The 12,908-nt window shown below is 56.7% G+C and overlaps 1 protein-coding gene across 1 annotated transcript in view; it reads right to left on the reverse strand.

The window, feature by feature from the left end:
• Nucleotides 1-12,908, reverse strand: part of DMBT1 (deleted in malignant brain tumors 1) — an 86,099-nt gene that overhangs the window by 31,311 nt on the left and 41,880 nt on the right. The window contains exons 27-40 of the mRNA XM_057531417.1: nt 12,385-12,414; nt 11,752-11,781; nt 10,370-10,693; nt 9,565-9,594; nt 8,932-8,961; nt 7,553-7,876; nt 6,748-6,777; nt 6,115-6,144; nt 4,733-5,056; nt 3,928-3,957; nt 3,295-3,324; nt 1,913-2,236; nt 1,108-1,137; nt 475-504 (exon numbers count right to left, since the gene is read on the reverse strand). Coding sequence (XP_057387400.1) covers nt 475-504; nt 1,108-1,137; nt 1,913-2,236; nt 3,295-3,324; nt 3,928-3,957; nt 4,733-5,056; nt 6,115-6,144; nt 6,748-6,777; nt 7,553-7,876; nt 8,932-8,961; nt 9,565-9,594; nt 10,370-10,693; nt 11,752-11,781; nt 12,385-12,414 — 1,596 coding nt within the window. The remainder of the gene's footprint in view (nt 1-474; nt 505-1,107; nt 1,138-1,912; nt 2,237-3,294; nt 3,325-3,927; nt 3,958-4,732; nt 5,057-6,114; nt 6,145-6,747; nt 6,778-7,552; nt 7,877-8,931; nt 8,962-9,564; nt 9,595-10,369; nt 10,694-11,751; nt 11,782-12,384; nt 12,415-12,908) is intronic.

The raw sequence follows: 12,908 nt of genomic DNA on the forward strand, positions 1-12,908 counted from the left end.
CAGAGTCCTTCTAGGGCTTGTCCACTGAAGAGCTACAAAAAAACCAGACTCTCTCCCCTCCTGGGCTGTAGACCTGTGGCTGACAACTGCCCCTTGGCAGGAAGCAAGCTGACAGTGAAGTCCATAAACGTAAGAGAGTAGAGGCAAGAAAAGTGCAGGGGAAAAGCTCTACTGGAACTTCTGGATCCAGCTCTACCTGAAGACCAACCACCTCTTAGCTATGGAAGTCATTGCGGCCCCCTCTCCCACCCCCAACTCAAGAGAGTGTGATTTGGGATCCTATCACTTGGCAACAAAAGCATTCTGAGTCATGTATGCCACAACTGGGAGGTGACGTTTCTCCATAACTCCGGCACACGAAAGGAACCCTCCACATTAGATGGGGTGGTGAGCTCAGAGGCTCCAACCAAGAGTCAGGAACTGCACCCAGGCCTGATGACTGGAGCGTTACGGCAGGATCCAAGTGATGCTTACCATAGGCAGGAGTTGCGGAAGTCCACCAACCTGAAGGGAAGACACAGGAGGATTAGAAAGAAGGTGTCTAGAGTCAAGGTCGGTCTAGCGCCCTGTCACTCACATCGGGGAAAGGAGGGTCTGAGAATCTCCACTGCCTGGGGGAGGAAGAGGCCTTTGCTGAAGGCTTGCCGTGAGCCAGATCATGCCCTCAAATGTCCACGGCAGGGCGAGGAGGCGCCACACTCCACAAGAGCAATTAGCTCGCTCTCCTGACTGAGTGCTCTCTGGGGAAAGTCGCCCTTTTGGACTCCGCGGGGGGTGGGGGACCTGAAACAGCCCTGTTCTCCCCGCACACATAACTCTCGGTCTAGACAATGCTTTCGAGCAGAAATGACCCCAGGACAGGCCTCCCTGTCACCCAAAGCTCTGGGGAGACACTGTGTAGCCACAGTGTCCTGAAATCTCTGAGCCAGACCCGAGGATCCTTGTGCTATGGCTTCCCTGGAAGTGTCTGCTCGCTCTAGGGTGACCAGGGCAGGTGCTGAGAGGTGGAAAACGTCCACTCGCCCCACCTGGGGCTCCTGGCTGGAGTCTGTGGAGCTGAGTGGGGAGGGAGGGGACACCCCGGAGTCAAGAGGCAGCAGGACTCACCTGGCAGGAGCGTGGACTGGGGCCTGGCATCTGGGAGAGAGAGAAGGCAGCTCAGACACCTTGCACAGAAGGGGCACGACACGGGCAAAGGGGGACGACGCTGAGCAGGTGAGACGCTCGGTCCATGCCTGTGCCCTGCCACGCAGGGGGGGACCTCTGCCATCCTCACCCCCCAAAGATGCTCCTCCTGACAGGTCCAGGCAGCCCAGCATCCCTTATTTCCAATGTCAAGGTGATTAGCTCTGTGTCTACATGACCGAGTGGACCCAAACCAGTCATCTGCCTCACAGCTTTTATGGGCCCACTGAGGCAGCAAGACAGGGGTCCAGTTCGAAGTTCAAATCCCATGTGTGATCTGTCAGGCCCGACCGTAGGTGATGACAAGGCTGTGCCCGGCAGGCCACACAGGGGCCACTGCCCTGCACACGGCAGACCTGCTGCCCAGACAGTGCATCCCGGTTCCCTGGAGGGGCTACCGTCCAGGGCTCAGGAACCAAACCCTGGGCCACCTGCAATGCTAGGCCCTGACCTCCATTCACAGACCTCCTGACAGAACTAGCCTCTTTTGCCTCTGGCTTGCACTGTGGCATGGAGAAAATGGCTTCAAGTCACTTTCAGTTTGGTTCTTTGTTCTAATTCACCAGCTACATGCCTGGCAGCTTGTCAGAAAGCTCACGCTAATTCTTAGCAGAGAGACAGGGTGATTTAAGGAAGCGAGTAATGTAAACATGCTTTAAAAGGGAATCAGAATGTCAGAAGGAAACGGCACCCCCAGAGAGGGACACGCAGCTTATTTGAGACCAACCTGAGCAGACGACACTGGCGTCCTCGCTGTGTCCACAGTTGTGTGTGTTCCAGGGGTTGTGAGGGCAGCTCCACAGGTAGCTCTCGTGCCCCGAGCAGTGCACGTCGTCCAGGACGATGGGCCCTGAGCCCTGACCGTACCGGGCATTTCCTGGGGCCGACGTGGCCCAGCCACAGCCCAGCTGCCTGCAGACCACGTTGGCGTCGTTGGTGTCCCAGCTGTCGTCACACACGGTGCCCCAGGAGCCTCGGTACAGGACCTCCACCCGGCCCTGACACCTGTCACCTCCATTCACCAGCCTCAGGGCCAAACCTGATTCAGTTCCTGGAAGGAGACGGGAAAATGCACTCTCCTGTGTCTTCCGGAGGAAGAGGTCCGGAGGACTCAACGAGATTCAGAATCCTTCCAGGGAAAGACTTCTGAGATCAAGCTAATGTTCTCCTTCCAGAGGACCTGACTGAGCCTGGCCATCATCGTTTATCCTCACGGGGCTGTTTGATAGAACCCTTGGCTGTGGACTGAGCGACGCATGTTCTCTGATGGGTTCCCCACAAGGCCCAGCATTCAGTGGCTGATCCCAGCCTTGGGATGGAGGTGGGAAGAGGGGAAGCCCACAGCCTGAATCCCTAGGGACCACTGGGATGAACTTGAGCCCCTGCAGCAGGAGACCACCAGAGACAGCTTCCCAGACCCCGCCAAGGGGCCACCTTCAGATGTTCACTCCCACATGGGAACCCACTCCATCAGGCCCAAGTGCATTCTGAAGACTACTTTTCACTGAGCACTCACTCATGGCATTTTCAAACCCCAAACTTAAGCTGACTCTTGAACAAGCCATGCACCCGCTGAAAATCATCAGAGCACATGGACATGATTAGGGAGAAGGCATCTGTTGGTAGGAGGCGGATCAGAGTCCTTCTAGGGCTTGTCCACTGAAGAGCTACAAAAAAACCAGACTCTCTCCCCTCCTGGGCTGTAGACCTGTGGCTGACAACTGCCCCTTGGCAGGAAGCAAGCTGACAGTGAAGTCCATAAACGTAAGAGAGTAGAGGCAAGAAAAGTGCAGGGGAAAAGCTCTACTGGAACTTCTGGATCCAGCTCTACCTGAAGACCAACCACCTCTTAGCTTTGGAAGTCATTGCGGCCCCCTCTCCCACCCCCAACTCAAGAGAGTGTGATTTGGGATCCTATCACTTGGCAACAAAAGCATTCTGAGTCATGTATGCCACAACTGGGAGGTGACGTTTCTCCATAACTCCGGCACGCGAAAGGAACCCTCCACATTAGATGGGGTGGTGAGCTCAGAGGCTCCAACCAAGAGTCAGGAACTGCACCCAGGCCTGATGACTGGAGCGTTACGGCAGGATCCAAGTGATGCTTACCATAGGCAGGAGTTGCGGAAGTCCACCAACCTGAAGGGAAGACACAGCAGGATTAGAAAGAAGGTGTCTAGAGTCAAGGTCGGTCTAGCGCCCTGTCACTCACATCGGGGAAAGGAGGGTCTGAGAATCTCCACTGCCTGGGGGAGGAAGAGGCCTTTGCTGAAGGCTTGCCGTGAGCCAGATCATGCCCTCAAATGTCCACGGCAGGGCGAGGAGGCGCCACACTCCACAAGAGCAATTAGCTCGCTCTCCTGACTGAGTGCTCTCTGGGGAAAGTCGCCCTTTTGGACTCCGCGGGGGGTGGGGGACCTGAAACAGCCCTGTTCTCCCCGCACACATAACTCTCGGTCTAGACAATGCTTTCGAGCAGAAATGACCCCAGGACAGGCCTCCCTGTCACCCAAAGCTCTGGGGAGACACTGTATAGCCACAATGTCCTGAAATCTCTGAGCCAGACCCGAGGATCCTTGTGCTATGGCTTCCCTGGAAGTGTCTGCTCGCTCTAGGGTGACCAGGGCAGGTGCTGAGAGGTGGAAAACGTCCACTCGCCCCACCTGGGGCTCCTGGCTGGAGTCTGTGGAGCTGAGTGGGGAGGGAGGGGACACCCCGGAGTCAAGAGGCAGCAGGACTCACCTGGCAGGAGCGTGGACTGGGGCCTGGCATCTGGGAGAGAGAGAAGGCAGCTCAGACACCTTGCACAGAAGGGGCACGACACGGGCAAAGGGGGACGACGCTGAGCAGGTGAGACGCTCGGTCCATGCCTGTGCCCTGCCACGCAGGGGGGGACCTCTGCCATCCTCACCCCCCAAAGATGCTCCTCCTGACAGGTCCAGGCAGCCCAGCATCCCTTATTTCCAATGTCAAGGTGATTAGCTCTGTGTCTACATGACCGAGTGGACCCAAACCAGTCATCTGCCTCACAGCTTTTATGGGCCCACTGAGGCAGCAAGACAGGGGTCCAGTTCGAAGTTCAAATCCCATGTGTGATCTGTCAGGCCCGACCGTAGGTGATGACAAGGCTGTGCCCGGCAGGCCACACAGGGGCCACTGCCCTGCACACGGCAGACCTGCTGCCCAGACAGTGCATCCCGGTTCCCTGGAGGGGCTACCGTCCAGGGCTCAGGAACCAAACCCTGGGCCACCTGCAATGCTAGGCCCTGACCTCCATTCACAGACCTCCTGACAGAACTAGCCTCTTTTGCCTCTGGCTTGCACTGTGGCATGGAGAAAATGGCTTCAAGTCACTTTCAGTTTGGTTCTTTGTTCTAATTCACCAGCTACATGCCTGGCAGCTTGTCAGAAAGCTCACGCTAATTCTTAGCAGAGAGACAGGGTGATTTAAGGAAGCGAGGAATGTAAACATGCTTTAAAAGGGAATCAGAATGTCAGAAGGAAACGGCACCCCCAGAGAGGGACACGCAGCTTATTTGAGACCAACCTGAGCAGACGACACTGGCGTCCTCGCTGTGTCCACAGTTGTGTGTGTTCCAGGGGTTGTGAGGGCAGCTCCACAGGTAGCTCTCGTGCCCCGAGCAGTGCACGTCGTCCAGGACGATGGGCCCTGAGCCCTGACCGTACCGGGCATTTCCTGGGGCCGACGTGGCCCAGCCACAGCCCAGCTGCCTGCAGACCACGTTGGCGTCGTTGGTGTCCCAGCTGTCGTCACACACGGTGCCCCAGGAGCCTCGGTACAGGACCTCCACCCGGCCCTGACACCTGTCACCTCCATTCACCAGCCTCAGGGCCAAACCTGATTCAGTTCCTGGAAGGAGACGGGAAAATGCACTCTCCTGTGTCTTCCGGAGGAAGAGGTCCGGAGGACTCAACGAGATTCAGAATCCTTCCAGGGAAAGACTTCTGAGATCAAGCTAATGTTCTCCTTCCAGAGGACCTGACTGAGCCTGGCCATCATCGTTTATCCTCACGGGGCTGTTTGATAGAACCCTTGGCTGTGGACTGAGCGACGCATGTTCTCTGATGGGTTCCCCACAAGGCCCAGCATTCAGTGGCTGATCCCAGCCTTGGGATGGAGGTGGGAAGAGGGGAAGCCCACAGCCTGAATCCCTAGGGACCACTGGGATGAACTTGAGCCCCTGCAGCAGGAGACCACCAGAGACAGCTTCCCAGACCCCGCCAAGGGGCCACCTTCAGATGTTCACTCCCACATGGGAACCCACTCCATCAGGCCCAAGTGTATTCTGAAGACTACTTTTCACTGAGCACTCACTCATGGCATTTTCAAACCCCAAACTTAAGCTGACTCTTGAACAAGCCATGCACCCGCTGAAAATCATCAGAGCACATGGACATGATTAGGGAGAAGGCATCTGTTGGTAGGAGGCGGATCAGAGTCCTTCTAGGGCTTGTCCACTGAAGAGCTACAAAAAAACCAGACTCTCTCGCCTCTTGGGCTGTAGACCTGTGGCTGACAACTGCCCCTTGGCAGGAAGAAAGCTGAGAGCGAAGTCCATAAACATAGGAAAATAGAGGTAAGAAAAGTGCAGGGGAAAAGCTCTACTGGAACTTCTGGATCCAGCACTACCTGAAGACGGACCACCTCTTAGCTATGGAAGTCATTGCGGCCCCCTCTCCCACCCCCAACTCAAGAGAGTGTGAGTTGGGATCCTATCACTTGGCAACAAAAGCATTCTGAGTCATGTATGCCACAACTGGGAGGTGAAGGTTCTCCATAACTCCGGCACGCGAAAGGATCCCTCCACATTAGATGAGGTGGTGAGCTCAGCGGCTCCAACCAAGAGTCAGGAACTGCACCCAGGCCTGATGACTGGAGCGTTACGGCAGGATCCAAGTGATGCTTACCATAGGCAGGAGTTGCGGAAGTCCACCAACCTGAAGGGAAGACACAGCAGGATTAGAAAGAAGGTGTCTAGAGTCAAGGTCGGTCTAGCGCCCTGTCACTCACATCGGGGAAAGGAGGGTCTGAGAATCTCCACTGCCTGGGGGAGGAAGAGGCCTTTGCTGAAGGCTTGCCGTGAGCCAGATCATGCCCTCAAATGTCCACGGCAGGGCGAGGAGGCGCCACACTCCACAAGAGCAATTAGCTTGCTCTCCTGACTGAGTGTTCTCTGGGGAAAGTCGCCCTTTTGGACTCCGCGGGGGGTGGGGGACCTGAAACAGCCCTGTTCTCCCCGCACACATAACTCTCGGTCTAGACAATGCTTTCGAGCAGAAATGACCCCAGGACAGGCCTCCCTGTCACCCAAAGCTCTGGGGAGACACTGTATAGCCACAATGTCCTGAAATCTCTGAGCCAGACCCGAGGATCCTTGTGCTATGGCTTCCCTGGAAGTGTCTGCTCGCTCTAGGGTGACCAGGGCAGGTGCTGAGAGGTGGAAAACGTCCACTCGCCCCACCTGGGGCTCCTGGCTGGAGTCTGTGGAGCTGAGTGGGGAGGGAGGGGACACCCCGGAGTCAAGAGGCAGCAGGACTCACCTGGCAGGAGCGTGGACCTGGGCCTGGCATCTGGGAGAGAGAGAAGGCAGCTCAGACACCTTGCACAGAAGGGGCACGACACGGGCAAAGGGGGACGACGCTGAGCAGGTGAGACGCTCGGTCCATGCCTGTGCCCTGCCACGCAGGGGGGGACCTCTGCCATCCTCACCCCCCAAAGATGCTCCTCCTGACAGGTCCAGGCAGCCCAGCATCCCTTATTTCCAATGTCAAGGTGATTAGCTCTGTGTCTACATGACCGAGTGGACCCAAACCAGTCATCTGCCTCACAGCTTTTATGGGCCCACTGAGGCAGCAAGACAGGGGTCCAGTTCGAAGTTCAAATCCCATGTGTGATCTGTCAGGCCCGACCGTAGGTGATGACAAGGCTGTGCCCGGCAGGCCACACAGGGGCCACTGCCCTGCACACGGCAGACCTGCTGCCCAGACAGTGCATCCCGGTTCCCTGGAGGGGCTACCGTCCAGGGCTCAGGAACCAAACCCTGGGCCACCTGCAATGCTAGGCCCTGACCTCCATTCACAGACCTCCTGACAGAACTAGCCTCTTTTGCCTCTGGCTTGCACTGTGGCATGGAGAAAATGGCTTCAAGTCACTTTCAGTTTGGTTCTTTGTTCTAATTCACCAGCTACATGCCTGGCAGCTTGTCAGAAAGCTCATACTAATTCTTAGCAGAGAGACAAAGTGATTTAAGGAAGCGAGGAATGTAAACATGCTTTAAAAGAGATTCAGAATGTCAGAAGGAAACGGCACCCCCAGAGAGGGACACCCAGCTTATTTGAGACCAACCTGAGCAGACGACACTGGCGTCCTCGCTGTGTCCACAGTTGTGTGTGTTCCAGGGGTTGTGAGGGCAGCTCCACAGGTAGCTCTCGTGCCCCGAGCAGCCCACGTCGTCCAGGACGATGGGCCCTGAGCCCTGACCGTACCGGGCATTTCCTGGGGCCGACGTGGCCCAGCCACAGCCCAGCTGCCTGCAGACCACGTTGGCGTCGTTGGTGTCCCAGCTGTCGTCACACACGGTGCCCCAGGAGCCTCGGTACAGGACCTCCACCCGGCCCTGACACCTGTCACCTCCATTCACCAGCCTCAGGGCCAAACCTGATTCAGTTCCTGGAAGGAGACGGGAAAATGCACTCTCCTGTGTCTTCCGGAGGAAGAGGTCCGGAGGACTCAACGAGATTCAGAATCCTTCCAGGGAAAGACTTCTGAGATCAAGCTAATGTTCTCCTTCCGGAGGACCTGACTGAGCCTGGCCATCATCGTTTATCCTCACGGGGCTGTTTGATAGAACCCTTGGCTGTGGACTGAGCGACGCATGTTCTCTGATGGGTTCCCCACAAGGCCCAGCATTCAGTGGCTGATCCCAGCCTTGGGATGGAGGTGGGAAGAGGGGAAGCCCACAGCCTGAATCCCCAGGGACCATTGGGATGAAGTTGAGCCCCTGCAGCAGGAGACCACCAGAGACAGCTACCCAGACCCCGCCAAGGGGCCACCTTCAGATGTTCACTCCCACATGGGAACCCACTCCATCAGGCCCAAGTGTATTCTGAAGACTACTTTTCACTGAGCACTCACTCATGGCATTTTCAAACCCCAAACTCAAGCTGACTCTTGAACAAGCCATGCACCCGCTGAAAATCATCAGAGCACATGGACATGATTAGGGAGAAGGCATCTGTTGGTAGGAGGTGGATCAGAGTCCTAGGGCTTGTCCGCTGAAGAGCTACAAAAAAACCAGACTCTCTCCCCTCCTGGGCTGTAGACCAGTGGCTGACAACTGCCCCTTGGCAGGAAGCAAGCTGACAGTGAAGTCCATAAACATAAGACAATAGAGGTAAGAAAAGTGCAGGGGAAAAGCTCTACTGGAACTTCTGGATCCAGCTCTACCTGAAGACCAACCACCTCTTAGCTATGGAAGTCATTGCGGCCCCCTCTCCCACCCCCAACTCAAGAGAGTGTGAGTTGGGATCCTATCACTTGGCAACAAAAGCATTCTGAGTCATGTATGCCACAACTGGGAGGTGAAGGTTCTCCATAACTCTGGCACACGAAAGGAACCCTCCACATTAGATGAGGTGGTGAGCTCAGAGGCTCCAACCAAGAGTCAGGAACTGCACCCAGGCCTGATGACTGGAGCGTTACGGCAGGATCCAAGTGATGCTTACCATAGGCAGGAGTTGCGGAAGTCCACCAACCTGAAGGGAAGACACAGCAGGATTAGAAAGAAGGTGTCTAGAGTCAAGGTCGGTCTAGTGCCCTGTCACTCACATCGGGGAAAGGAGGGTCTGAGAATCTCCACTGCCTGGGGGAGGAAGAGGCCTTTGCTGAAGGCTTACCGTGAGCCAGATCATGCCCTCAAATGTCCACGGCAGGGCGAGGAGGCACCACACTCCACAAGAGCAATTAGCTCGCTCTCCTGACTGAGTGCTCTCTGGGGAAAGTCGCCCTTTTGGACTCCGCGGGGGGTGGGGGACCTGAAACAGCCCTGTTCTCCCCGCACACATAACTCTCGGTCTAGACAATGCTTTCGAGCAGAAATGACCCCAGGACAGGCCTCCCTGTCACCCAAAGCTCTGGGGAGACACTGTGTAGCCACAATGTCCTGAAATCGCTGAGCCCGACCCGAGGATCCTTGTGCTATGTTTCCTCTGGAAGTGTCTGCTCGCTCTAGGGTGACCAGGGCAGGTGCTGAGAGGTGGAAAAGGTCCACTCGCCCCACCTGGGGCTCCTGGCTGGAGTCTGTGGAGGTGAGTGGGGAGGGAGGGGACACCCCGGAGTCAAGAGGCAGCAGGACTCACCTGGCAGGAGTGTGGACCTGGGCCTGGCATCTGGGAGAGAGAGAAGGCAGCTCAGACACCTTGCACAGAAGGGGCACGACACGGGCAAAGGGGGACGACGCTGAGCAGGTGAGACGCTCGGTCCATGCCTGTGCCCTGCCACGCAGGGGGGGACCTCTGCCATCCTCACCCCCCAAAGATGCTCCTCCTGACAGGTCCAGGCAGCCCAGCATCCCTTATTTCCAATGTCAAGGTGATTAAATCTGGGTCTAGATAAGCGAGTGGACCCAAACCAGTCATCTGCCTCACAGCTTTTATGGGCCCACTGAGGCAGCAAGACAGGGGTCCAGTTCGAAGTTCAAATCCCATGTGTGATCTGTCAGGCCCGACCGTAGGTGATGACAAGGCTGTGCCCGGCAGGCCACACAGGGGCCACTGCCCTGCACACGGCAGACCTGCTGCCCAGACAGTGCATCCCGGTTCCCTGGAGGGGCTACCGTCCAGGGCTCAGGAACCAAACCCTGGGCCACCTGCAATGCTAGGCCCTGACCTCCATTCACAGACCTCCTGACAGAACTAGCCTCTTTTGCCTCTGGCTTGCACTGTGGCATGGAGAAAATGGCTTCAAGTCACTTTCAGTTTGGTTCTTTGTTCTAATTCACCAGCTACATGCCTGGCAGCTTGTCAGAAAGCTCACGCTAATTCTTAGCAGAGAGACAGGGTGATTTAAGGAAGCGAGGAATGTAAACATGCTTTAAAAGGGAATCAGAATGTCAGAAGGAAACGGCACCCCCAGAGAGGGACACGCAGCTTATTTGAGACCAACCTGAGCAGACGACACTGGCGTCCTCGCTGTGTCCACAGTTGTGTGTGTTCCAGGGGTTGTGAGGGCAGCTCCACAGGTAGCTCTCGTGCCCCGAGCAGTGCACGTCGTCCAGGACGATGGGCCCTGAGCCCTGACCGTACCGGGCATTTCCTGGGGCCGACGTGGCCCAGCCACAGCCCAGCTGCCTGCAGACCACGTTGGCGTCGTTGGTGTCCCAGCTGTCGTCACACACGGTGCCCCAGGAGCCTCGGTACAGGACCTCCACCCGGCCCTGACACCTGTCACCTCCATTCACCAGCCTCAGGGCCAAACCTGATTCAGTTCCTGGAAGGAGACGGGAAAATGCACTCTCCTGTGTCTTCCGGAGGAAGAGGTCCGGAGGACTCAACGAGATTCAGAATCCTTCCAGGGAAAGACTTCTGAGATCAAGCTAATGTTCTCCTTCCAGAGGACCTGACTGAGCCTGGCCATCATCGTTTATCCTCACGGGGCTGTTTGATAGAACCCTTGGCTGTGGACTGAGCGACGCATGTTCTCTGATGGGTTCCCCACAAGGCCCAGCATTCAGTGGCTGATCCCAGCCTTGGGATGGAGGTGGGAAGAGGGGAAGCCCACAGCCTGAATCCCTAGGGACCACTGGGATGAACTTGAGCCCCTGCAGCAGGAGACCACCAGAGACAGCTTCCCAGACCCCGCCAAGGGGCCACCTTCAGATGTTCACTCCCACATGGGAACCCACTCCATCAGGCCCAAGTGTATTCTGAAGACTACTTTTCACTGAGCACTCACTCATGGCATTTTCAAACCCCAAACTTAAGCTGACTCTTGAACAAGCCATGCACCCGCTGAAAATCATCAGAGCACATGGACATGATTAGGGAGAAGGCATCTGTTGGTAGGAGGCGGATCAGAGTCCTTCTAGGGCTTGTCCACTGAAGAGCTACAAAAAAACCAGACTCTCTCGCCTCTTGGGCTGTAGACCTGTGGCTGACAACTGCCCCTTGGCAGGAAGAAAGCTGAGAGCGAAGTCCATAAACATAAGAAAATAGAGGTAAGAAAAGTGCAGGGGAAAAGCTCTACTGGAACTTCTGGATCCAGCACTACCTGAAGACGGACCACCTCTTAGCTATGGAAGTCATTGCGGCCCCCTCTCCCACCCCCAACTCAAGAGAGTGTGATTTGGGATCCTATCACTTGGCAACAAAAGCATTCTGAGTCATGTATGCCACAACTGGGAGGTGAAGGTTCTCCATAACTCCGGCACGCGAAAGGATCCCTCCACATTAGATGAGGTGGTGAGCTCAGCGGCTCCAACCAAGAGTCAGGAACTGCACCCAGGCCTGATGACTGGAGCGTTACGGCAGGATCCAAGTGATGCTTACCATAGGCAGGAGTTGCGGAAGTCCACCAACCTGAAGGGAAGACACAGCAGGATTAGAAAGAAGGTGTCTAGAGTCAAGGTCGGTCTAGCGCCCTGTCACTCACATCGGGGAAAGGAGGGTCTGAGAATCTCCACTGCCTGGGGGAGGAAGAGGCCTTTGCTGAAGGCTTGCCGTGAGCCAGATCATGCCCTCAAATGTCCACGGCAGGGCGAGGAGGCGCCACACTCCACAAGAGCAATTAGCTCGCTCTCCTGACTGAGTGCTCTCTGGGGAAAGTCGCCCTTTTGGACTCCGCGGGGGGTGGGGGACCTGAAACAGCCCTGTTCTCCCCGCACACATAACTCTCGGTCTAGACAATGCTTTCGAGCAGAAATGACCCCAGGACAGGCCTCCCTGTCACCCAAAGCTCTGGGGAGACACTGTATAGCCACAATGTCCTGAAATCTCTGAGCCAGACCCGAGGATCCTTGTGCTATGGCTTCCCTGGAAGTGTCTGCTCGCTCTAGGGTGACCAGTGCAGGTGCTGAGAGGTGGAAAACGTCCACTCGCCCCACCTGGGGCTCCTGGCTGGAGTCTGTGGAGCTGAGTGGGGAGGGAGGGGACACCCCGGAGTCAAGAGGCAGCAGGACTCACCTGGCAGGAGCGTGGACTGGGGCCTGGCATCTGGGAGAGAGAGAAGGCAGCTCAGACACCTTGCACAGAAGGGGCACGACACGGGCAAAGGGGGACGACGCTGAGCAGGTGAGACGCTCGGTCCATGCCTGTGCCCTGCCACGCAGGGGGGGACCTCTGCCATCCTCACCCCCCAAAGATGCTCCTCCTGACAGGTCCAGGCAGCCCAGCATCCCTTATTTCCAATGTCAAGGTGATTAGCTCTGTGTCTACATGACCGAGTGGACCCAAACCAGTCATCTGCCTCACAGCTTTTATGGGCCCACTGAGGCAGCAAGACAGGGGTCCAGTTCGAAGTTCAAATCCCATGTGTGATCTGTCAGGCCCGACCGTAGGTGATGACAAGGCTGTGCCCGGCAGGCCACACAGGGGCCACTGCCCTGCACACGGCAGACCTGCTGCCCAGACAGTGCATCCCGGTTCCCTGGAGGGGCTACCGTCCAGGGCTCAGGAACCAAACCCTGGGCCACCTGCAATGCTAGGCC

Source organism: Balaenoptera acutorostrata, chromosome 16, assembly GCF_949987535.1.
Source record: "Balaenoptera acutorostrata chromosome 16, mBalAcu1.1, whole genome shotgun sequence".
NCBI lineage: Eukaryota > Metazoa > Chordata > Mammalia > Artiodactyla > Balaenopteridae > Balaenoptera > Balaenoptera acutorostrata.